This window comes from Sorex araneus, chromosome X, assembly GCF_027595985.1.
Source record: "Sorex araneus isolate mSorAra2 chromosome X, mSorAra2.pri, whole genome shotgun sequence".
Classification (NCBI taxonomy): domain Eukaryota; kingdom Metazoa; phylum Chordata; class Mammalia; order Eulipotyphla; family Soricidae; genus Sorex; species Sorex araneus.
Genome location: NC_073313.1, coordinates 259,217,581 through 259,242,313, shown reverse-complemented (window position 1 = coordinate 259,242,313; position 24,733 = coordinate 259,217,581). Strand labels below are relative to the sequence as shown.

The 24,733-nt window shown below is 39.7% G+C and overlaps 1 protein-coding gene across 2 annotated transcripts in view; it reads right to left on the bottom strand.

Annotated features, from left to right (window-relative positions):
• NYAP2 (neuronal tyrosine-phosphorylated phosphoinositide-3-kinase adaptor 2) overlaps nt 1-24,733 on the bottom strand; it is a 327,961-nt gene that overhangs the window by 61,354 nt on the left and 241,874 nt on the right. For both annotated transcript variants that reach the window (XM_055120402.1, XM_004610791.2), the window contains one exon: nt 19,332-19,538. In XM_055120402.1, the coding sequence (XP_054976377.1) occupies nt 19,332-19,538 (207 nt within the window). The remainder of the gene's footprint in view (nt 1-19,331; nt 19,539-24,733) is intronic.

The window sequence follows — 24,733 nt, the reverse complement described above, 5'->3', positions numbered from 1 at the left end:
TGCATCTGTATCTTGAAAAATATTTCACAGTTAAAACTAAGTATCTGTGTATAAAGTAACAAGTTTTGTGGATTTAATAAGTCATATAAATTCCATGATTATCCTTTAAATCAAAACACAGAGGAAGTTCTTGTGCTGAGACATAAACTTAAAATTCTTTTGATGATCTGCATCAGTATCAAATGTAAACCTGGGAAATTTTGGGCTATTGCACTAAAATCAGAATTGATGAAAGGAACAAAACTCACCATCTGTTATTAGCAAAGACTATATGGCAAAAAGTTGTTTTTTAAAAAATATGCAACATTTTGCTCCTAGATAACAAAATACAGAACTAACCAGGCTTAAAATGTGCATGTCATCCACTTTAATAGTATCTTTATTCCTAATAAATAAAATTCCAAGCATAATGCTATGTATCTGGGCATAATAATAATGACATTTAGTATTAATACTAGTGTCATAATATAAATGACATTCCTCTTGTTGTTATTAGTTTTTGTGGTTTGTTAAGAGAATAAATATCTTCAGAAGTAAATGTCTCCATATATTATCATTGATAGGGTCCTTCTAGAATGTTCCAGTCAATAGCCAACCTTTATAAGGATGCCTTGAAAACTTTCTCTTATAGACCTAACCTAAGAACTAAGGAGTATGTTTCCATGACCAGAAACTTCAATCTGATCCTTAGCAAGGACCACATTGGTGAACTCTCTGGCAGAAATTCTGAAGTCTTCTAAGACCTGCCAGGAAAGCAGTGATATGAGGTCAAAACTATTTTCATCAAAATACTAAAGTAAGTTGCTATTTGCCTTCCCCCATCATGCTGGCAAATGCAATGAAAGTCCCAAACCAGTGCAAGATAAATTAGTTGTTACCTCAGCTTACTCAAAATACCACCCGACAGAAACTGCAATGGTGCATTTTGTACAGTCACTGTCATAAACTTAGGTATTTGGCAGATATTTTCTCACAGAATGGAAGAAATAAGCTTTAAAAAAGATAATTGAGATGTAATTGGAGATGTGCTGAAAGTAGATAAAGGACCAAATATGATGGCCTTGTAGTATCTGTGTTGCAAACCATAATGCCCCAAAGTAGAGAGAGTAAGAAGGAAATTGTCTGCCACAGAGGCGGGGTCGGATGGTGTGGGAGTGGTGGAGTGACGGATACTGGAGACATTGGTGGTGGAAAATGTACACTGGTCAAGCAATGGATGTTTGATCATTGTATGACTGAAACTCAATTATGAAAGTTGTGTAGCTGTATCTTATGATATCACTGTATCACTGTCATCCCATTGTTCATGATTTGCTCAAGCGGGTGCCAGTAATGTTTCCATTCATCCCTGTCATGTGCTAGTGTAGCCTGATGGCATACTGGGGACTCTTTCAGGGTGAGGGGAATGAGGACCGTAGTTGTTATTGTTTTTGGCCTATCAAGTATGCCACGGGTAGCTTGTCAGGCTCTGCTGTGTGGGTGGGATACTCTCGGTAGCTTGCTAGGAGAGCTAGGATCTTGAAGCATTTTTCCATGCAAAGAAAAATGCTTCTACAAAACCATAAAGGTTGAGAAAGTATGAGTGGGGGCCAGATGCCCATGCAGGTGATACAATAACACTGTTGTCCTGTTGTTCATCGATTTTCTTGAGTGGGCACCAGTAACGTCTCCATCGTGAGACCTGTTGTTACTGTTTTTGGCATATCAAATACGCCACGGGGAGCTTGCCAGGCTCTGCCATGCTGGCGGGATACTCTCTGTAGCTTGCCAGGCTCTCAGAGAGGGATGGAGAAATCGAACCCGGTTGGTCAAGGGCAAGGTAAATGCCCTACTAGCTGTTCTATTGCTCCAGTGCAGGTGATACAATTAAACAAACAAAAAGAAGTTAACAAAAAAGTTTTAATAAAAGAGAATTGAGAGCTAAAAGTGGGTAAAAGGACCAAACATGATGATCTGCCAGTATCATTATTGCAAACCAAAAGACCCCAAAGGACAGAGACAGACAGACAGACAGACAGACAGACAGACAGACAGACAGTCAGACAGACAGACTGGGGGGGTAGTGGGGCTGGAAGGGACATTAGTAATGGGAAATGTACACTGGTGCACTGGTGGAGGGTTGGGTGTTGGAACGTTGGATGAATGAAACCTGATCATGAACAGCTTTGTATCTGTGTATCTCACAGTGATTCAATTTTTAAAAATAAATTGAAAAAATAAAAATAATTAAACATATTCATTAACAATAATCAATCAGAGATTTCCAGCCAAAAGAAAAACTTCAAAACGCTGGTACCTACCATTATAAGCTTAACAGTAACCTCTCTCTTAAATACTTTTTCTTGTGAGATCAATGGTGGCATTAATGAAGGTGCTTATTGATTTTTACAACAAAATGTATCCGCATATGGAAGATTTGTATGACTTAGTGATCTGATCTTTTCTAAAAGCAAGTTGTCATAAATCATGCATGAGTAAAAAAATGCATTTAAAGTACAAGAGAGACCAATGGATTTTAACGTAACAGGGCATGATATATTTATTTATATGTAACTAACCTTTGCTAAACTTCTATTCATTGAGTTTGGAGAAGGTAGTTAGGAAGACTATCCACAATAACATGAAAAAGATAGTCAAATACTTGTCTCTTCATAAATATAGGTCTGTACATATCCAATAATTTTAAAGCAGTTTTGAGTCTGTGGCCTGTTGAGTTAGACACTAAAGAAATTGGTAAAATTTAAACCAATATCTATTATTTTACTAACTACAATAATTTGTGGTAATAAATTAGTTTTCAGGGAAAATATCATTATTGTTAACATATAATTGCTTTATTGAGATTATAATGATAAGGCATTGTCTTTAATTCTCAGTTTTAATTGTTAATTTGATTAAATTAAGTTCAAAGCCCTAGTTCTTTGAAATTTTCTCTCCCTCTTTCTGAGAAAAGTTTTTATATCACACATGCAGTGTTCAGGACTTGCTCCTGGCTCTGCTCTCAAGCTTCTCAGCTGGCAGCTTTGGGGAGTCCTGGAGTACTGGGGGTCAAACCCAGGTCAGCTGCGTGCAAAGCAAGTGCCTTACCCATTGTATTATCTTTCTGGCCCGCAGGTCTTTGAGATTCTGTCATTGCAAAAACCCAACATAGCCAAAGGCTGATGCATTTGAGAACTGCTCTGTGCATACAGATCCACACCCTCCAACAATTCTCCTTGTTAAAATGTTTTTTTTTTTTTTATCTTTTGGGTCACACCAGGCCATGCACAGGGGTTACTCCTGCCTCTGCACTCAGGAATTACTCCTGGCGGTGCTCAGGGGACCATATGGAATGCTGGTGATCGAACCTGGGTCAGCCGTGTGCAAGGCAAACACCCTACCCGCTGTGCTATCCCTCCAGCCCTTAAAATGAATTTTTTAAGCAGTTAACTTGCCTGTTGGGTACCTAAAGAGCAAAACCTGAAAAGGAAGAAAATGCTACACTGATACTGTCAGATACTGTCATCCCTGTTGCTCATCGATTTGTTCGAGCGGGCACCGGTAACGTCTCTCACTGAAAGACTTATTGCTACTGTTTCTGGCATATCCAATACACATGCACGGGTAGCTTGCCAGGCTCTGCCATGCGGGCTCGATACTCTCGGTAGTTTGCCGGGCTCTCTGAGAGGGGCGGACGAATCGAACACGGGTTGGCCGCGTGAAAGGCGAAAGCCCAATCATTGTGGTACCGCTCCAACTACACTGATATACAGAAAGAAACAAGGGGAAATCTCTGCAATCTTTCCAAGTGTTTTGGAAACCACCCCTGGGAAATGCGGCCACAGACACGTCTTGGTGGAGATGCCCAAGGAAAAGTGTACTAGAGTGGCCAGCACCAGCACGCAGTGAATCTCAAACAACATCAGCACTTTTTATTGTAAAAGGCAAATCTGATCTCTTGGGTCTTCTGCTCACCTAATAATAAAGCCTAAACTTCTTTTCACAATAGTACGCCTGGTGTGCTCCCATCCTCAGTTTCACCCATAGCGTCATCATGTACTGTAGCACTGTCCTCCCATTGCTCATCGATTTGCTCGAGTGGGCACCAGTAACATCTCCATTGTGAAACTTGTTACTGTTTTTGGCATATCGAATACACCACGGGTAGTTTGCCAGGCTCTACCGTGTGGGTGGGATACTCTCAGTAGCTTGCCGGGCTCTCCGAAAGGGATGGAGGAATTGAACCCAGGTCAGCTGCATGCAAGGCAAACACTCTAACCGCTGTGCTACTGCTGCTGTCCTTGTGCTATCGCTCCTGCCATTAAATCTCCAGAGGTGACATTTCTCCTTTGCTCTATGGTTTCAGTCAAACCACTCTGCCTTTCCTGATTCACCACTTCCTCCCCTCTCCTTCCCTTTCTGCCTTTACCAAATTGTAAATTCTCTGTGAGCAGGAGTGAATGATGCCTTCACCAATCCCAAAAAATGACTCGAGTAATGAATGAGTTATTTTAAACCATATTTTGGAATTCATTTTATTTCTTTTGATTTGAATGTAGGTACCATGATTTATAATACAGTGAATAATAGTTTCAGGCATATGATATTCAAGAGCATAACACACTACCAGAAAGGATCAATCTCTCTCCACCAGTGTAAACCAATCTTTAAAGAAGGAAGTCAATGAGGATAAGTCACTTCCATACTTAATCACTGTATCACTGTCATCCCGCTGCTCATCAATTTGCTCAAGCGGGCACCAGTAATGTCTCCATTTTGAGACTTGCTGTTACTGTTTATGGCATATCAAATATTCCACAGCTAACTTGCCAGACTCTGCCACGCAGGCAAGATACTCTTGGTAGCTTTTCAGGCTCTCTGAGAGGGGCAGAGGAATTGAACCCGGGTCGGCTGCATGCAAGACAAATGCCCTGCCACTGTGCTATCGCTCCAGCCCTTCCATACTTAATACTTTTTTTTATTTTATTATTCTCCATTTCTTCACGTTTCCCCTCCCCCCCTTGCAGCAAAAACGACAAAAGTACAATAGAATCAAGCTTTCCTTTCACATAGCATGTCCCAAGAAGTTGCAGTGCCTGACTTGGACAGTAGATGGCCATGCAAATGAGATATGCATCCTGCTTGCTTGGCTTCCCTAGCTTCCAGATTTAGCATCTGGAAGGCCCAGCAGGAGTCAAACAGAACTTTTTGTTGTTGTTGTTTTTCAGTGCCTACTGCGGCATTTCATAGACACAGAAAAAGAAATTAGTAGCGAATATATTTAGTGCAGCAGGGCACAGGACTGTTCAAAGAAAGTCAACTAGTGCTAGTGCAGAGCAAAGAGTCAGCTCCTGGGACAGAGGACATAGGTGGGGCTTCGAAAGACTCACAACAGTTACTGCGGTTAGCACTGCCATAGCACTGTTCATCGTTTTGCTCGAGCGGGCACCAGTAACGTCTCCATTGTGAGACTTGTTGTTACTGGTTTCGGCATTCGAATATGCCATGGATAGCTTGCCAGGCTCTGCCGTGCAGGTGGGATACTCTCAGTAGATTGCTGGGCTCTCCAAGAAGGACAGAGGAGTCAAACCCAGGTTGGCCATGTGCAAGGCAAACGTCTTACCTGCTAATACCACATGATTTACTGCAGTTAAAATTTCTAAAATCATCTTATGCTCATGACTCCCAAACTGGATCCGGACATTACTAGTGAAAGAATCTAAATTGTTTATGCCTGCCTGCTTAATTATTTTTTCCCTAATGGAGTCAGAAACGACTGGAAATACTCAATTGCTCTAAGAAACCAAATTACTACCAAGTGGTAATTTTGCCCCAGGAACTTTCAGGGTATTTGATTGAAGACACAATGTCAAGGTTTGTCCGTGATGCATTTACTTAGTAAAAATCAATCCGAAGATTTCACAGATTTTTATGTTTATACTCTATATGTGTGTATTATACATTATAATCATTACTGACATTAGCTTAAACAATCCATAAGTAACTTCATAAGTGTGTGTTTGTGCATGTGCATATACATTAATCAGTATCATCAAATTCTTTGATACCTGTAATTGTGACCTGCCAATTTGCTAAAAAATATAAAATAAAATAGGTGGAAATCAGCACATAGATGGTGGGAAGGGGACCCCACAAATAACTTGAGAATCAAGTCCAGCATTCTGGCTTGCAGAGTCAGGGGCCAGAAAGCACTTTCTTATACAAACTAACCCCTGTCAGAGGCAAACATAACACAACATTGTCCCACAGAGTGTATTTTTCTAAAGAGGTGTTCTCTCCACTGTGTTGAATGAACCTGCGAGTGGATTAAAAATAAATAAATGAATAAAAACGAGCACACCGACATCACTGGGGGAGAAAACCTGCATGCGACATTGTTCCTCGGGGGCTCAAGAATTCATTTTTTCAGAGTGAACAAATCTATCTAGTTTTAAACATCTCCCAGTTAAAGGAGCAAATAAATGTCCTAGGCTAGGCTAATGTTATAAAAAATGTTTTCTGGATTTATGAGGATGGTGATTTGGGTGAACACATTCATCTTCATCATTCTTTACCTTACCTTGGGTTTAGGATGGTAACCTCCATTAGCTGACTGGGTAAATCTGATTCCTGGACTGCATATCCTGGCAGTTTAAACTCCATGAATGACTTTCTGTCACTTTCGTATCGGCCTAGAATTAGGGGTGTGATCAGCTGGGTTTGGCCCATGCCAAGCTCTTCCTCTTAGTAACTCCGCTACAGGGTCACTGCCCTCCACCCACCCCAACAGCCCCACCCATAGTCTTGTCTCATAATTGTTCTCTTCCCTAATTCACCCAGATGTCAGTTCCTCTGTCTCCTCCACTTACCAGGGACTCCAGTGTTGTTGTCTTTGGTGTTTTTTATCAGAGATTGCAATTACATTTATAACTTGGGTGATAAATAGCAAGCTACCAGTCAGAGATGTGTCCTGGGGTTCAAACATATGCCGTGCATGTATTTGCAAGTATAAATCCTGGGTTCAACCCCTGACACCACAAACAAGCAAACAACCAAGAACAGCAACCTTCTCCCCACTGGCACATATTCAAAACTCGATAACTTTATATTTGATGAGAGAGAGAAAGAGGGGAGAGAGACAAAAAGACAGAGAGACAGAGAGACAGAGAGACACAGAGAGATGATCAACTAAATGTCTGATAAATGAAGCAGCCTACATAGATTGTGGGAAGAAAGCTGTGCGATGGGTCACTAAGGCTTTATGCCTTGAATTCATTTGACCCCAAGGAATCTGGGCAATTTATGTGACATCTCCTGAGTCATGGTTTTGTCACTTAAGTCGTTGAGTCATAACAGCAAGACACAGATATACATGCTTTTGTCAGAATTGAACGAAAGCGTATGTCCACGGTATATAAACTTATATATGGAATTATTTGAAATTGTCACGGATGACACACAAGCTATCAATTTAAAGTATATAATTCAGTTAAAATACAATCTGCACTATTCTTAGATCAAATTCTGCAACTATCTATGTGTCTTTGTTCTTTTTACATGTATATTTAATGGATAAGTTTAACACAAAGGACCTTAGAAACCATCAAAAAATAACCTAATACTTATTTTTCATGCAAACCATTTTATTCCTGCCTAATGCATCCTATTCTTCCTTTTTTGGGAAGAAAGATTCCAAGATTTAGACCCAAGACTTTCCTTTGCTCTTTGATAATTAAACATCTTTCCATTTCTACAAGTTACAAAAAGTCTTCATGGTGCAATCAGGTAAATGGTTGGTCTGGTATGAGTTGAAATTCTCAATAAGATTCTTTTACGGTCCACATAGGCTGTTCCCAGCACACATTGCACATATTGGAGATGTACCATCTCCAGGTTCCGATCTCAGTTTCCATCTGTACCACCAGCACAGAAATAGGAGGAAGTACAGGAGATCAAGAAGGCAGTGAATCTGGGACAGGTGCACAGACACAAGGTGTGAACATGTCATTCCTGAAGCTTTTCAGTGGCCTCTGAAGGCTGCCCTGACTCCTATGTCTAACCTGGACAGCTCCTGGCTGTCAGCTCTGTCCTTCTCACTCTGGGCTAGCCACAAACTACAGTCCCTCCTGTTCTGTACAACTGGAAGGCACGCCTCCAAGATTCTCTTCCTGGTCTGATCTGCAACCTGGGAAACATGCTTCACACATGCTTCAGAGGCCAGAAAGTTACCTGTTGAGCAGGTTTCTGGCCTGTGGCTACTGAGAACTCAACTAATTTTTTTTTTTAATTTGGAGCCTAAATAGCTAAAGCTTCATAGCTAATAGCTTAATAGCTAAAGTTTTTCAAACATCATTCTTAGAAAAGTCTATCTTGATTTTTAAAGTCTTTCTCACATGACTTTCTAATCAAGGAGCTGTACTCACTTCTTATCTCTCATCTACTGGGACAGAGATTCACTACACACACACACACACACACACACACACACACACACACAGAGAGAGAGAGAGAGAGAGAGAGCAAAGTCTCTCCAGTGTCTGATTTTTAGCACCTTTTCTTGTAACCTCTGCAAAGTGAGAGAAGAGAGCGCAGTTAGGGACAACAGAATTTATATTGATTACTTCTTTTGCAAGTTCTTTTTCTGTGGTTGAGCTTTTTGCCTGGGAAGGCGAGAGTAATTACCTTCCATCATTTTGCAATTAGCCTTCTGGATTTCATATTTGTTTATTTACATTCGAGTTCTGCAAAAGCACACTTTGGTGATTTAGCATGGTTAACTCCCTCCAAGTTCTTTTCCCAGTGGTTTTCCAAAGCCGTACCACCAGCATCAGGAGAAATGCAAACAAAACTATTTCTCTGGTGAACACAAATAAAAGCAACAGTCCTCACAGTTTTCCACAGAGAAATCAAAAGGCGGGGCACGCGGGAAGGGTGGCTCTGGGAGCTGTGACTTCCACAACTCTCAAAAGACTCCCCAAATGAGAAAACTATGATGTGTTTACTATTCGGATTCAAAAAGAGAAAATTAAGTGCTAGCATGTGGAAAGAGTGAGCGGAACCTAGCAACAGGATCCGGCCAGCTCTCCCAGAGGAAATAACTGAGCACCCAGTTATAACTGGGAAGGGGGGCAGCTGTAGAGAACTGTTTTCTGATGCTCTCTGCTCGCCTCATCTGTAGAGAATGACAGCCAGGAGGGCTATAGACACTGCCACAGACAGCTGCCTGGGGCCCAAGTGGCACCACACAGGAAGTCAGTCGATACCCTACAGTGAGGATGGATGACAGAGAGAGCCTGAACCTCACAAGGCTGATCTGCAGTTCCTGTTACGTAAGAAGAAATCTAACAGCGAAATCCCAGTCTTTCTCAATTCATAGGCCCTGAATTATGAAACCAGGAAAATTAAAATATGATGCTTCAAAAAGATTAAGGGTGAACCCCAAGGTGAGAGGTGGATTTCCACTTTTTAGCCTGTTTCTGAATGACGACTATTTCTAATTGAGGGGAAACAGCAAAATGTAAGTAGAGCATGCATGTCTATTCACTACTTATTGCTATACTATGCTCAGACTTTGTGACTTTAAAATGATGCTCATTTACTTTGGTTCATGAGCCTGGCTTGCTAGATGGATCCCCTGGTGTTGGCTAAGTTCACTCTTTCACTCTTGCATCCGTTGTCAGCACTGAGGTAAGTGGGGGGGTTAAAATTTTAAGCTCTAGTCTCTAACGTGTTTTTGAAGGTAGTTTGGCTTGCTGAAAGCTGGGGGCTCTTGACTTTCCTCCATGATAATATCCTCCCCTAAACTGCCTGCTCAAGTTAATTTAGGAGGGGGGAGGGGAAAGAGTACCTGGGAGCATCACTGGCCCCTGAGCCCAGGACTCAGAAATAAATACAGTCATTTCCATCTCATTCTAGTGGACAGTGTAAAACATAAGGTTAACCCAGATTCAAAGGGCCTAGATAATGGAGCAATGGACCTTCATTATTAACGAATAGCTATGAAACCACATTTTAATAGGCCTAGGCACAAGGAAGGCATATAATTTGGATCATTACTATCACCATTGCAACCAAAGGTGCCATGAGCACCAAAGGAAGAGCAGATAATGTCGTTTGGGAATTCAGTAACTGTATTAAAATGTTTGATCCTAATCATGTTCTACAAATAAATGTTCTTTAAAATATTTGTTGAATGAGTGGTAAGATGGACACTCCATCTCTTTCATCTGCCTGTTCCTACCCTTCACACAGATCTGAATTGAATAATATTTTCTCTGGTTTCCCTCCCCTTCAGTCTGCCTCTATGGCAGATGCTTTTATTCTCTCTCTCTCTTTATCTCTCTCTCTTTCCTCCCCCTCCTTCCCTCTCTCTCTTTCTGTCTCTGTGTGTGTATGTCTCTCTCACTTTCATTTTAGGCATTGTGGTTTTCAATATTGCAATATTGTTACTGAAAAGCTTTCATCTATATACTTTTACTTCCTTTCCGCATTCAGTTCTTGTACAGAGTTATCATTTCCAACTACCCAACTATCTCTGTCATAGTGGTCCCTTTTCTGTCCTAACTGCACACCCCCTCCCCACTTGTGGCACTCTTCTACCATAGACAAGTCCCCCCACCCTCATTTCTATGGTTTTTGGGTATTCTCATACTTTTTTTTAATATTTCACAAATGAGTAAGTGAATTAAATCTTTCTTTTGTTCATAATACAGGTGACTCTACCCTCATTTCCCTGAAAAAAGAAGATAAGTAGATAAGGATTTTGACTGATATTCTGTTTTCCTTGCTAGATACTGAGCTCGGTGTGTGCAATTCTGTCATGTTCATCTTGTGTATGTTGAAGACACATCTACCAACACCTCGCCTTTGCAGGGCACAGAGCAGACACTCAAACCTTCATTAGAAAATACTATGAGAGGAATGAATAAATAGATGAATTAATACAAAGCTGGATAGTTAGGAAAGAATATGTGCACATTTTCAGATATCAATATATTCTTATGAGTCCCAGAGTCTTGCCTACATGATAAAAAAATCCCATTCATTACTGTCAAGAAGGACAGGGGCATTGAGAAAGGTTAACATTATTTTTCAATAACTGTATGTAATGCAGCCACCGATCTTAAACCTGAACCTTATCCTTTCTCTTAATTTCATATATTCATACTCAAGGGGATAAAAAAATGGATACCACACTGGTCTAAAGTATTTGCTGGAAAACATATAAACAATTGAAGCATTGTTATCCTGACAGTGGTCCTCTATCCAGTTATATTATGTATAACTTAAGATGACATTGTATCATATTTGCCATGAATTGAGCTTTTCAAATAAAACATCCAATCATGTTTCTAGGAAAAATATCAGAGACCTTTTCAATAAAGTTAAATGGGAATGTAATAAATGTTGGTTTACTAGCTACTAAAAGCTAGTTTTATATCAGACTTTTCCATGCATCCTTTAATATAATTCTCACAATGACCTACACAGAGAGAATTCTTTATGTCTTCAGCACAGAAAAATAGAAGTAAATCACATATATAATATTTGCTCAGATCACTACTACAAAACTATTAATGAATTGATATTAATTATTTTTGCAACGTGCAGCTTGTTTTTGCCAAAGAACATGATACAGTTTGATTGTTATTAAACCTTGTCCTATAGTACCCAGCACTCCATTCAGCCCTGCTGTTCGGTTCTATGTTGCCCCTCTATTTCTTCCTTCTGTGAATTTGTGCTCAAAAATGCTTGTAGGCTAAGAAGGGTTGAATCATAAGAGCCTTTGAGTTATGGGCTCCAACAGATTTATCAGCAAAGTTAGCCAGCACATTTTATAATTTTTGAGTAAAGTTGATATGTTTCAGAACTTTCTTACTAAAATAACAACTCTTTTTCAGTGGCCCATTCTTGGATTAAGTTGCATTTCCCTTTCATAAAGCCCTGTTTTCTGTTTCTTCTGCTCACTGAACCCCATTCTGCTGGATCCCCAGACCAGGTGTCCACTCTGGAGCCTAAGTAGACCACACCCTCACCACTTTGTCATCTTCCAGTCAGTCCCCCATGATGTGATTAGAATATGAATAAAATCGGCAAATGTCTTCCAAACTAGTGGTTGGGATGTGGGTGTCATGGTGGTTTGGTCTCTCCATGACATCCTTTGCTGCCCTTCTCTGGACACTTTCTTAGCTCAAGGCTCAGTTTGAACATCACTACTTATCTAAAGCTTCCCTTCCTTACTCCAGACCAGCAATTGCCTCTACTCTTCTGCAAATATATCTGCAGAAGAATCATACAAAAGACTCTCATTAAATTCATACTCATTGTGTTCTCGACACTATGGTGTGTTAACATTATTTTGTTGAGTTTTTATCTGTCATGATCCATAGTACCTATTAGTTAGGTACTATTCTCAACCATCTTTTTTAGATGAATCTCAGAGAAGTAAAAGTACATGCCCAATGTCACCACAATTAAAAAAAATTAGAATCCAAATGTAGATTAAATAGAAAATTGCTGTGTGCTTGACTCTTAGAACTCAATCACTATCTTATGACTTATTTACATATTTATGACTAGTATAAAACTTACTCTACCATTCTGGTAGGAGAGAAAATATGCATTGATTTGTTTTCTTCAAAGGGAATCGAATCCACAGATTTTTCACGTCTCGGAACTTGTTAGAACAGTACTCCTCTATATATAAAGGGCTGGCTGGTATAGGTAAAATTCAAATACTGCTCTGCAATGGGTGATAAAGGGCCCAGAACAGTTCTGTAGAAAAGGTGATATCGTTCGGTCTCAGTCTTAAGGTTACCCCGATTGCCCACAGTGTAGTCTTTTGTTTAAAGCACAGAGGCCCTGGAAGGACAGAATTCCATATTCTGGACCTAAGAACTCTAAGCAAAGAGGTTTTAGCCTCACAGAAAATCCCAGAACAACTATGCAATTGGCTCAGAAATCATGCTGCTTTCCCAGAATTCCCTACCTGCCTTTAGCATGATCCATCATAAGAACTCCATCTTCTGAGTAGACATCTACTGGGCTCCGGCTGGAACCCAACTTCCCCCAAGTTCCGGTTTAAGTCATGTCTCTTCTGGTGCTTGATGTACAAACCAGAAAAGCCAAATTGGCAGCAGCCTTCAGATCTCCCCCTTGGAACTGCTCCACTCAATGCATTGTGAAGGCTGACTGTACTTCCAAATGGGAAAACATTACGTACTAATAATTCAGTCTGGGAATTGAAGTGATCCTATATTATCTTATCTCTGGAGGGGCATCACCAGTGTGCATAGCTTTTGTGCCCTTAAAGCACCCAACGTAGGGCAGACACTAGCTGAGATCTTTTTAAATTTTGTCTTTCATAGGGTTCAACCGGTGCCATCTGTCCAGTACGATGTCCAAACTGTCTCTTCATTCAAGCTGGTCTCAGGGTCAAGCCAGGATTTTCTTCTGTCATCATCCCTTGTGGAAAGCTACATTTTGACTCAATAAACAATAATAAATTTAGTTTTTATAAGGATCTGATGCAATTCCGGTTTAAGACTCCATCTTGCCCATAAGCCTTTTAAAATGTATATTAATGTTGTTCTCTGAATTATTTTATGTAAACAGTAGGTATTAATAAAAAATAAGACATTTAATTGCAATACTACTAATTTATAGTTAACAGTTTGCCCAAGAGAAGCATAGTAAGATCTCTGAGCAGAAAAGGAAGTGTTTTCAACAGCCATTGGCATGTTGTTTGTCCCCCTGAAACCATTACAGAGTTGGATACCAGCTCCTTGGAAATTTAATGTTGATTAATTCAGTGATGGAAATCTAAATTTTTATTCCTACTCAACTTGAATCATTTCCACTTTCCCTTATTATTTTCACGAGCATTTGAGTCCCAGTTCTCCACTGCCTTCAAGAATCACTCTGCGGGGACTCTCTGATTTACTAAATAACAGTGGCTGTAATCAAGTACCACAGCAATGTTAATTAGAATCAAGATGAGAGTTGAGATCTCCTGACATATTCCTCCGCTTTACTTCAGCAATTCCTTCATTCCTCAGAAGAGCCATTAAGAACAACCATTTCAAGTGGCCAAACTGCTTTTGATAAAGCAATAGTCTGTGACTGACATGAATGTGTATGTGTAGGATGGAAAGGGCAGGATGGAGATGTTAGAGGGACAGAAGAAAGGGAGGGACAGAAGGGGAGAGAGAGAAAGGAGGTCACAGAAGTAGAAAGCTAACAGGAGATGATTGGTGAAAAGCATGAAATTTTCTTCCCTTTTCAGTATGAGGTGAAGAACTCTGGGAGAAGAGTTATTGACTGAAATTCTGTGATCCTGGTTGGGATCACTAGCAAGGATATAGTAATAAAGAGAAAGTAGGGGGTGGGAGGAGGAAAAAAAGAGTAAATAGTGACTCATTCTCTTCTGTTCCAAAATAATGAGTCCAAAATGTTTTCTTCTCCATTCTGGGAGCAAACAATCTCACTGATCGTATTCATCGGGCATGTGCATGACTCACTTCAAACACCAAAGGCAAACAGATTTTAGATATTCTCTTTTACACGTTTTGGCTACTCAGATTCTGCAATTTCAAGTACAGAATTGCCACACCTTAGGTTCTTTTATAAAAACTGCTGATAACTATTCTCCCTTTTCTCTGTCAATTTCACATCAAAAATTGGCATGAGGGGGGCTGGAGTGATAGCACAGCGGGTAGGGCATTTGCCTTGCATGCAGCTGACCCGGGTTCGATTCCCAGCATCCCATATCGTCCCCTGAGCACGGCCAGGGGGCCAGGGGTAATTCCTGAGTGCAGAGCCAGGAGTGACCCCTGAGCATTGCTGAGTGTGACCCAAAAAGCAAAAAACAAAAAACAAACAAAAAATTGGCATGAGGGTAGTGTGGACAGATAAAATTAGAGATCCTTTGACAGTGGTGAAAGGAAGTGGTCACTCTGGAGGTGGATGCTGTGATTAAAGGAGGGAAAGTGATATGCATAGTATTCATTCACCACCAGTGGTGTAACCCACAGTGCCAGAAGGAAATTAAAAAGAATAAAATGTCTTCCATAGGATGGTAGAAGGGTGAAGGGAAGCCAGATGGAGAATGGGAAAATGGTGGACGGAAGTAGACACTGGTAAAGGGTAGAGGGACAGGAAAAGAAAGGGATGGATGGAAGGAGAGAGAGATAAAGAGGGTCATAGAAGTAGAAAGGTGACAGGAGATGAATGGTAGAAAGCATGGAATTTTCTTCCCTTTTCAGTATGAGGTAGAGAACTGTGGGTGGGAGAAGGTGTTGGCACACTGAAATTCAACCATGAGTAACTTTATAACTTTGTACTTCAAAGTGATTCAATTAAAAAAAAACCTAGTGATTATATTTAGGAGGCATTTATTTCTAATGGCTCAGGGAATCAGAATGTTCATTTTAGTGTCAATAGCTGTACGTTGGACTCTCTAGCATGCACTAGTTTTATACACATGACTTCCATTTGCCCGTAATTTCATCCTAATTTTACATTTCTCTTGATAGGGTACCTACATATCTGCAATTGAAATGCAGCAAGAACATCTACTTGAACCAGTGTTTACCACCTGCACAACCTAAGATGGGGAATGAGAGGAACTAAAAGTATCTACGCTATTTCTTCCGGTCAGTGGATAATAATTCACTGCTCTAAGAGCAGAACTGCAAGACCCAGGGGAACAAATTTTAGATGCCATAAGGCAAAACAATGCTTCAGGAGTTTGCTGAAAAATGTGTGTGATAAATTGTTTATACTTGTAATTTCTTGAAAGATTCCTGTCAAAAACGAGAATCTTTACAGCTCACTTGTATTCTATGCAATTTATTAGATGTTTAGGAAAATTTCAGTTGTGGAAATATAATAGTTTCATTTCTATTTATTTTGCAACTGATTCACTCCTTGCCCATCCCTTATAATGCTTGGTTTCCCAGGGTTCAGTTTGTTTCTTTCTCATCTCAATTTGCTGTACTTTCTTCAGTCCTGGGTTAAAGAGATAATACAGTGGGTCAGATGTTTGACTTGCACACAGCCAACAAAAATTGGATCCTCAGAACCCTATCTAGTTCCCTGAATCTGCTAGGAGTGTTTTCTAAGTGTAGAGCAGAAGTAAGCACTCTGGGTGTGTCCCCCCAACAAAACAAAGACAAACAAGAACATAATCATTTTAGTCTCGTGGTTCCAACTCATTCAGTGTTCTCTAGTTTCAATTTCTAATTACATTAAAATTTGTTAATTACACATCTAAAATTCCCACTATCTACAGTTTTTCAGTTGGATGCTAAGACCACTTCCTAGGAAACTCAGTTAAGCCTCAAGTCCTGACTTCCATCACAGGGCTGAACTTCACATCTCATGTTAACCATTAATGGATTCACAGGGACCCTCATTTGAATCCTTGGAACCATCATTGGGTTTTATGTAATGAAACTGATGTATGTTTTACCAAACATTGAAAATAATTACATGATTACAAAATGGGCTGGAGCAATAGTGCAGCGGGTAGGGCATTTGCCTTGCACGTGATCGACCCGGGTTCGATTCCTCTGTCCCTCTCGGAGAGCCGGGCAAGTTACCAAGAGTGTCTCACCTGCTCGGCAGAGCCTGGAAAGCTCCCCATAGTATATTCTATATGCCAAAAACAGTAACAACACGTCTCACAATGGAGATGTTACTGGTGCCTACTTGAGCAAATTGATGACTACAAAATACCCACCTCATTTCAAACCTAACCATAATAAAAACACTATATTTGCTGCTTCTATCATGACACCCTTTCTTATCTCTATGCATTGTTATTCATTTCAACGCCAACTATGATGCAGATGATCCTAGATTTAAAAGATAAGCTTCTATTAGTACAGACCATAGTTATTTTTAAAAACCCTGTTCAGTATAATAGAAGAGGGAAGCTAAAAGTACAGAAAGATCCTCAGTTTTGATGGCATTACTGAACAGAAGCATGTAACAACACTGCCTACCTCCAGCTCTCAATGCTACGGAGCTTCACAAAAACTACTTCTTTCAGCCACTTTAGCTAGAAGTATTTGCAGTCAACACAAAATGCCTGTAGGATTCTTGCTATCTGCTTCCAATAGTTCTATAGTTTCTTAATTCCGTTTCCCACCTTCCATGCTGATCACACTACGTTCTATCACATCGTGTTTTGAGGTACCATTCATCCAGAAGATGCGCTTCTTTCTCCTCTGTGGTATTCCTGCTGAGTTCTTGGTGTTTCAAAATCTAGTTCAAGTTTTATACCCTCTAGTAATTTTTATTTTCATCCACCCACATCCCCAGGGTTGTCAAAGTATAGTTCTGGGAAAAAGAATGGATTTATTATTGCTCCAAACAGTATATGTATATAAAAGATTATCTTGCAACAGTCTATTGATCATTCTTATACTTAACTCTGAGTACCCAGATGCCAGGGTGTCTGATCCATCATTACACTCTCAGATTCTAGAATAGTGGCACTTAAATAATGGGCACAGTAATTCCACCAGTGTTAGTCATAATAGAAGTAAATGATGTTTGTGTTTTGGGGATGGAACTGGAATAAATATTGGTGATTTTAAAGACAACTTAAAACAATAAGCTTCAAAATAAAATTAATTTTATTTTATTCAAAAATAAAATTTATTTAGTTGGAATAAATTGCTATTCCAACTAAATAGCAATACAACCTTCCACTGAGGGTAGCTTTGATTTTCCTACAAAAATACAAATTTTTCCCTATGTTTCTCTCTCTTTTGGATAAAATACTCAGGTACCTTTTTATTTAACTATAGTTGTTTATACTTTACTATAAAGAGATGCATTTGATTTCTGCTAAATTTATATGTCTCTTCTCCAAGATTTGAATTCATAATTTTAAGTTGGTTATTTATGTTATTCATTATCTAGATGAATCATGCCTTTAAGTTAATGCCGTTATTTTTTAAGTCAGGGAAAGCACAACTTCTCTGCTTCAATACTATTCTAGAATCATCTTTTCTCAAGCATATATCAAGCATTTTAACTTGTGCTTGACTTTTAGGAAGACCATGGGCTTAATTCATGCAAATTTCTTTCTGAGTACCAGAGTTGAAAAGAACATTATAGGACTGGTCTTATCATGAGAGCTCCAATACTCTTAAGGGGTAGGAATCTAAGAAATACTTGAGGTTACTTTATTACTTGTTTATTTCAGTTGACTGTTCTCTGTGAGACCATCATGAAGATCAGACAGTTCAAAATGAACACTGCTCCTTTTAAAAAACTTGATGTTCAATATTATTTTTCTATTAGCCACACAAATTGCATGGCATTTTTAATTTTACCTGTGACATTTAAAGGTATATTAATAATGTAACTGAGAAGTACAAGTTGGCAACGATGCAACTTCTGGCAGATATCTCTCTGGACTTAGTTACTAAAATACTAAATTACAGAAATCCAAAACTGAGAGGCCGCTAAGTGTGGTCACTCGACCTCATACCTCTTCATCCTCAGCAATGGAAAACAAATTATTTAATGCTTCCTTTTCAGCAGGTCTGACTTTAGGGGAGAGACACTCCAAACAATAATAGTGAGTTTTGTTGATATATTGTATGCAATTAAAATGAAAGTAAAGTGAAATTTATTAGTTACACAGGCAGGGGGGGTTTGCGTGGGGGGGCTAGGGGCGTGGGGGGGGTTGGGGTGTGAGGGGGCGGGGTGGAGCTATACTGGGATTCTTGGTGGTGGAATATGAGCACTGGTGAAGGGATGGGTATTCGAGCATTGTATAACTGAGATTTAAACCTGAAAACTTTGTAACTTTCCACATGGTGACTCAATAAAAAAATTAAAAAAAAATAAAGGTATATTAAAATTAATATCCTTGACTTATTTTTGGAAACATAGTACCCAATGACAATTCCCAACTGCCAATGTTTCAGTTCTCCACTGCTTTCCCATCATCTTTTATAATTTTTATCTTTAAATTTACTTTCTGTTCAGTTTTTTCCCAATTACATGACATCTGTTTAAGGCATAAACTGTAAATAATGTGAACTCAATGAGTTAAAACATCTTTAATTGGATCTTCCTGGAATGATATTTCAAGTACTTGCTAGTGTGGCCAGTTAACATGGTTCCAGGAAGCGCTGTTCATTTCTCCACTGTTCACGTGAATAATATTCCCTGTCATGGGATGATGTATTGTTATAGCCTTTATGCCGAGGATTATTTATGCTGTCGCTATAACAGAAGTACATCTGGGCTATCCCCCTTGAAGTGCTCATTGTATCAGTGCTTTCTAGAGAAACGAAGCAGACTTACCAGATGGGTGATCATTATCTTACCTGAGCCGTGGTTTCCTGCTAACAACGTGGGGCTCACAGAGCATCTTCCCAGTCTACTGGTGACCACAGGTGGCCCTGGTGTTCCATCCCATTCCTGAGCTTTGAGAGGCTCTCTGGAAGACGCCCCGTGGTGCCCTCTCTCTTTGCTGTCCAACTTTGGTAATGGTTCTGTGCTGTGACTGCGGACCTTCAGCTCTTCTGTTGATTCTATATATTAACCAGAATTACAATCCATTAGACAAGAGTAAAATCCTTCTCCCCTTTTTCAATACATTAAAAAGCAAGGCTCAAAAATGCTATTGATATATATTTAAGATGGATAGAATTAGTAATTACAACATGTCAATGAAGTAGGAATAGAAGTTGCACAGGGTCTTTGTACTGAGGGGTGCAGAGTAATTTTGACTAGAATTAGTTTTCTCTTTTGAAGATGAGAACCTCAAATGGATCTTGAATCTTGTTTTGCTTCTATTCCTCCTCTTCCACTGTGCATCATGTGTAGCTCAACTATTTTGGTTGAGGCACCAACATATCCCTTGGATAACTGCAACTTGTCTCCTGGACTCAGTCCTCAATTCCCTAAAGTGCAAGCTACACACACTGGCACTGCCAAAATAATCTATTTAAAATTCAAAATGCTAAAGCTCCTGGAAGAGAGCAACACAGAAGGTCCAGGCTGTCCTCACAGGGGCAACTTGGAGGGGGCATGTTGAGTTTCCCTCCCCTCTCCAACAGAGCCCCGCAGTCAAAACCCTCCAGAATCCCACAGCCATCGTGCTTATGCATGCTCTCCACCAGCTCGAATGAGTCTCACACATGAGGGAATCTGTAGAAAAATCCAGGTATGCAGGACTCGTGACTGAAATCTCCAAGCTCGCTCAGAGTGGGAATGGTCCTCCTCCCCCTATATTCCAAGTTTACCAGTAGCTTGGCAGTCACATCCACAAAACTGCTCCTGACACCATATAATCTCATCAATGCCCATGATCCAGAGACTCAGAAATAAAGCTCCCGAAAGAAGGCAATATAGGCTTATAGTGAATCTGCTGTATAATCATGTTTTAAATTTTAGAATTCCTGGACCTCTCATACTCTACACCACTGATGTACTAAGCTTTGGGAGCACGATTTGGGAGTTGAGTAGAAACATTTGAAATATGGAGGTGGGAAGGTGCAATAGTGGTGGTATTGGTGTTTGAATATTAAATATAATGAATTATTGGGGGGTGATAAGGCAGCGGGTAGGGCATTTGCCTTGCACGCAGCTGACCTGGTTTTGATTCCTCCATCCCTCTCAGAGCGCAGCAAGCTACCGAGAGTATCCTGCCCGCTCAGCAGAGCCTGGCAAGCACCCCGTGGCGTATTCGACATGCTAAAAAGAGTAACAAGTCTCACAATGGAGACATCACTGGTGCCCACCAGAGCAAATTGATGAGCAACGGGATGACAGTGATACAGTAAGTTATTGTGAAAAACTTTATAAATCACTGTCACTGTTACTGTCATTCCATTGCTCAACGATTTGCTTGAGTGGGCACCAGTAATGTCTCCATTGTGAGACTTGTTACTGTTTTTGGCAAATCAAATATGCCACGGGTGGCTTGCCAGGCTCTGTCGTGTGGGTGGGATACTCTTGGTAGCTTGTTTGCAGGGCTCTCGGAGGGATGGAGGAATTGAACCTGGGTTGGCCGTGTGCAAGACAAATGCCCTACCCGCTTTGCTATTGCTCCAGTCAACTTACAAAAACCTGAAAAAAATGCAAAAAAAAAAACCTGATCATTGTTCATGATCACAATCCATTTTATTGTGATAGATGTACTGTACTGTATGTAAGTAGTATTTAAAGCATATGTAACAAATGTGGTTTATGAGTGATGCCCACTTACAACATTTAGGACAGTGTAACTTTGGGAAGCAGTGGGGTGTGATACCCATTCTGTCATACATGTAGAGAATGTAAGATACATGAAAGGGATGCTGAAGAGCTTCTCACCCCTGACTTTGACTTATGCATATTTTCATGGCTGTTCTACAATATATACAGATACAGATGTGTTTGTGTTCAAAAGCACATGTAATAAAATTTTAAGAGTTCTATCCGCTTGTTCCACTGAGTACTTTTCTTTTCAGGTCATGGATAGGATATCAATTCTCTAAAACCTGTAGAAAAGCATTTGAAAAAAAGGGAAGATCTTCATAGTCTATCTGGCTAAAATCCTTCTCAAAATTTCCTGTTTCCCAGCAATTATATCTAAATTATTTCTAAAGATACACACAGTTCTCTACTATCTCATTCTTCCTTTGTCCAATAATTTCATCTTTTATCTGAACATTGTGTTAAAGGAATGGCCCTTATCGATTGTATGTGTTCTTCCTCGCTCCCTACACAATGAAAAGTGAGGTGTTCTAGAGTATCAACCTCTATTCCTCCTGACTCTAAAAGCTTTATATCTTATGCTTGCTTAATTAAAGAGACTCAGTGATATAGACTTCTCCATCTATATCACTAGCCAGTACTTTGGTAAGGGTCGGCCTCTACCAAAGGTTGGCCTTTGTACTGATAGGGACCACTGTAACCTTTATGTGTAATACTCTTTCTAAATGGTCCTGAGTTTTTTAAAGGAAGGGGTGTAGCTTTTTTTTAATGCCTACAACACTTATCTTGTGCTCAGTAGATATATAATTAGTTTATTTATTGAGTTGAGTTTTCAACTTTTCAAGCACCTTTCTGAGGCATATAGGAAATGCACCACTCCCATAACGAGTCAAGCGAATATCATACATGTCTTAAAGAGCAATGGAATCTGCCAGATTTTGAGAAATATGAATGGCTAAAGTTCACAAGTTGTACAGTTTGTTCAGCTTGAAATTTTAATTCAATTATGTAACTCTTGAGGAAGATTTTAGTGAAAAAATATAGCTCACAGGAAAGTTTGGGTCTCTGTATGTTCCATTCTTTAAACTTAGATTTAAGTGTTCCTCAACTTTTTGCAACATGTTTTAAAATACAGATGTCACAGTTTGATTCCCCATGATGTGAATCTGGGAAACAGACAATACTTGTGGCATGTGAGCTGGCAGCCCTTCAGTCTTGCCTGGAATACCAGTAGTTTTGTCCTGAGATTCCCAGGAGTCTAGCCCTTAGCATTGGCTGGTAACCTTGACTACTTGGTCTTCCCTATTGAAATCCGACTTTCTTTTTCTTTCTTCTTTTCTTTTCCTCTTTCTTTTTTGTTGGGGGGGGGTGTCACACCTAGCAATGCGTAGAGGTTACCCCTGACTCTGCACTCAGGAATCACTCCCGGCCCTTCTCAGGAAGCCCAGGTTGACTGCTAAAGCAATGACCTTGCCCACTGTACTATTTCTTATCCCTAAAATCTAACTTTTCTTACCTAAAAAATGAGCATTTATAGCTTTTTCTATATGGGAAAGAGTATTTCAATTTGCATGATTTGGTAGCTCATTCCTGGTGACAGAAAAGCTCATTCTCCTCCCCCTTATAAATTAATGGCAATGCTTTTTACTACCAAATAATATGAAATAGCAGTGCTCATCTTTTTTTTCAGTTATCAAGAGAAACTTATATTGAAAACTTTACCACCTTTTCTGATTTAATTTGAACTAGCTTACAGTATCATACAAGTCTAAATACTTTGAAAGTCAGAAGTTGCCATACATGAAGAAGTATTTAGTAATTTGTAGCCATTGGCCCTTTATGAATTCATTTCATCTATCAAAATTTAGAAAAGGTATAGAGACAAAGTATACAACTAGGAAGCCATCAGGAGCTAGGAACGTAGCTCAGTGGTAGAGTACATGCCCTGTATGCACACTGCCCTGGGCTTGATACCCAGTACTGCAGAACAATGAATAATATACAAATAAATGAGGGAGATGATCATGCAAGCTCTATGTACGTAGAACCCTTAGTCACTACATTTAATAACAGGAAGCCAACCTACTGCCCACATCAGAGTTGTAGGAAGTTAAGACCGTTCTTTCTAGCTCCCAGCAAACAAACAATCCAGAAAGTAAAAAAAAATCAGCTATCCTCACAAACAATTTATCACTGACAACTTTCCCACTTTTTGCCACTTCCTTTTTCATAAGACCAACTATAGTCAAAGTCACCCCTCACCAATCACATAGGAGGCTCTACTTGCACACATTCCAGCTCACCTTGCCAGCAGACTCCACGTGGGACACATAGGAAACTTTCCCTTTTCCTATTATAAAGACTGTAAGTATCTTTTTTAAATTATTTAATTTGAAGCAGTGGTTCCTATCTTGTCATATATAATGAGCTTTGAATAACAGTCTTTGTTTGTTTTCCTTTGAATGTACATATTTTTTAATTCCCATATTATTATAGCTTCTTCCAGTCCCAAGATGCTATGCAATTTACAAACTCATATCAAGAGTTGGAGCTGAATTTAAATCAGAAGGTAGTCTTATAATAACAGCCCAGTAGATCCCTGCTCTGTTAATGAGACTGTACATAATCTTAAGTCCTGGATATTCTAAGATCAAGCATAAGAAGTCTTAATACTTTTCCACTATGAAAAAAAGTATGGAGACTTTTAAAAAACTTAAGAGCAATGTTTTCATATGATCCAGCAATTAAACTTTATAGTATCTACCTCCAAAGGGCAAAAGAACACTATTTTGAAGACTTCTGCGTTCTTATGTTTGGCACAGCACCACTCACGATAGCCAAGATCTAGAAACAACCAAAGTGGTCAAGAATAGATGAGTGGATTTGTAGAATATAAAGTAACAGAATGAGAGACTAACACTCAAGAATAGTAGAGATAAGTAACAAGAGGAGTACTCCACAGCTTGGAAGCTGACCTCACATGCTAGATGAAGAAGCAGCTCTGATAGAGAAGGGATTACCAAGCAAAGGGTACTTGGTGGGCCTACTAGGAATGGTAGATATGGGCTGAAAATAGACTATAGACTGAACCTGATGCCTACTTAATACCTCTGTAGCAAACCACAATACCCCAAAAGAGAGAGCGAACAAATGGGAATACCCTGCTACAGAGGTAGGGTGGGGTGAAGGGGACAGGGTGGGGGTGGTGGGAGGGATGCTGGGACCATTGTTGGTGGAAAATGGGCACTGGTGGAGGGATGGGTACTCGATTACTGTATGACTGAAACGTAAGCATGAAAACCTGTAAGTCTCTAACTTTGTCTCACGGTGATTCACTAATGAAAAAAAAAAAGAATAGATGAGTGGATTAAAAGGTGTGTGTGTGTATGTGTGTGTGTGTGTGTGTGTGTATACAGTGGAATGCCACTCAGTTATAATAAAAAATTAAATAATGGAATTTGCCTTTACATGGATGGAATTGGAGATGTAATTAGAGGTTATGATGAATGAAATCAATCAAAAGGAG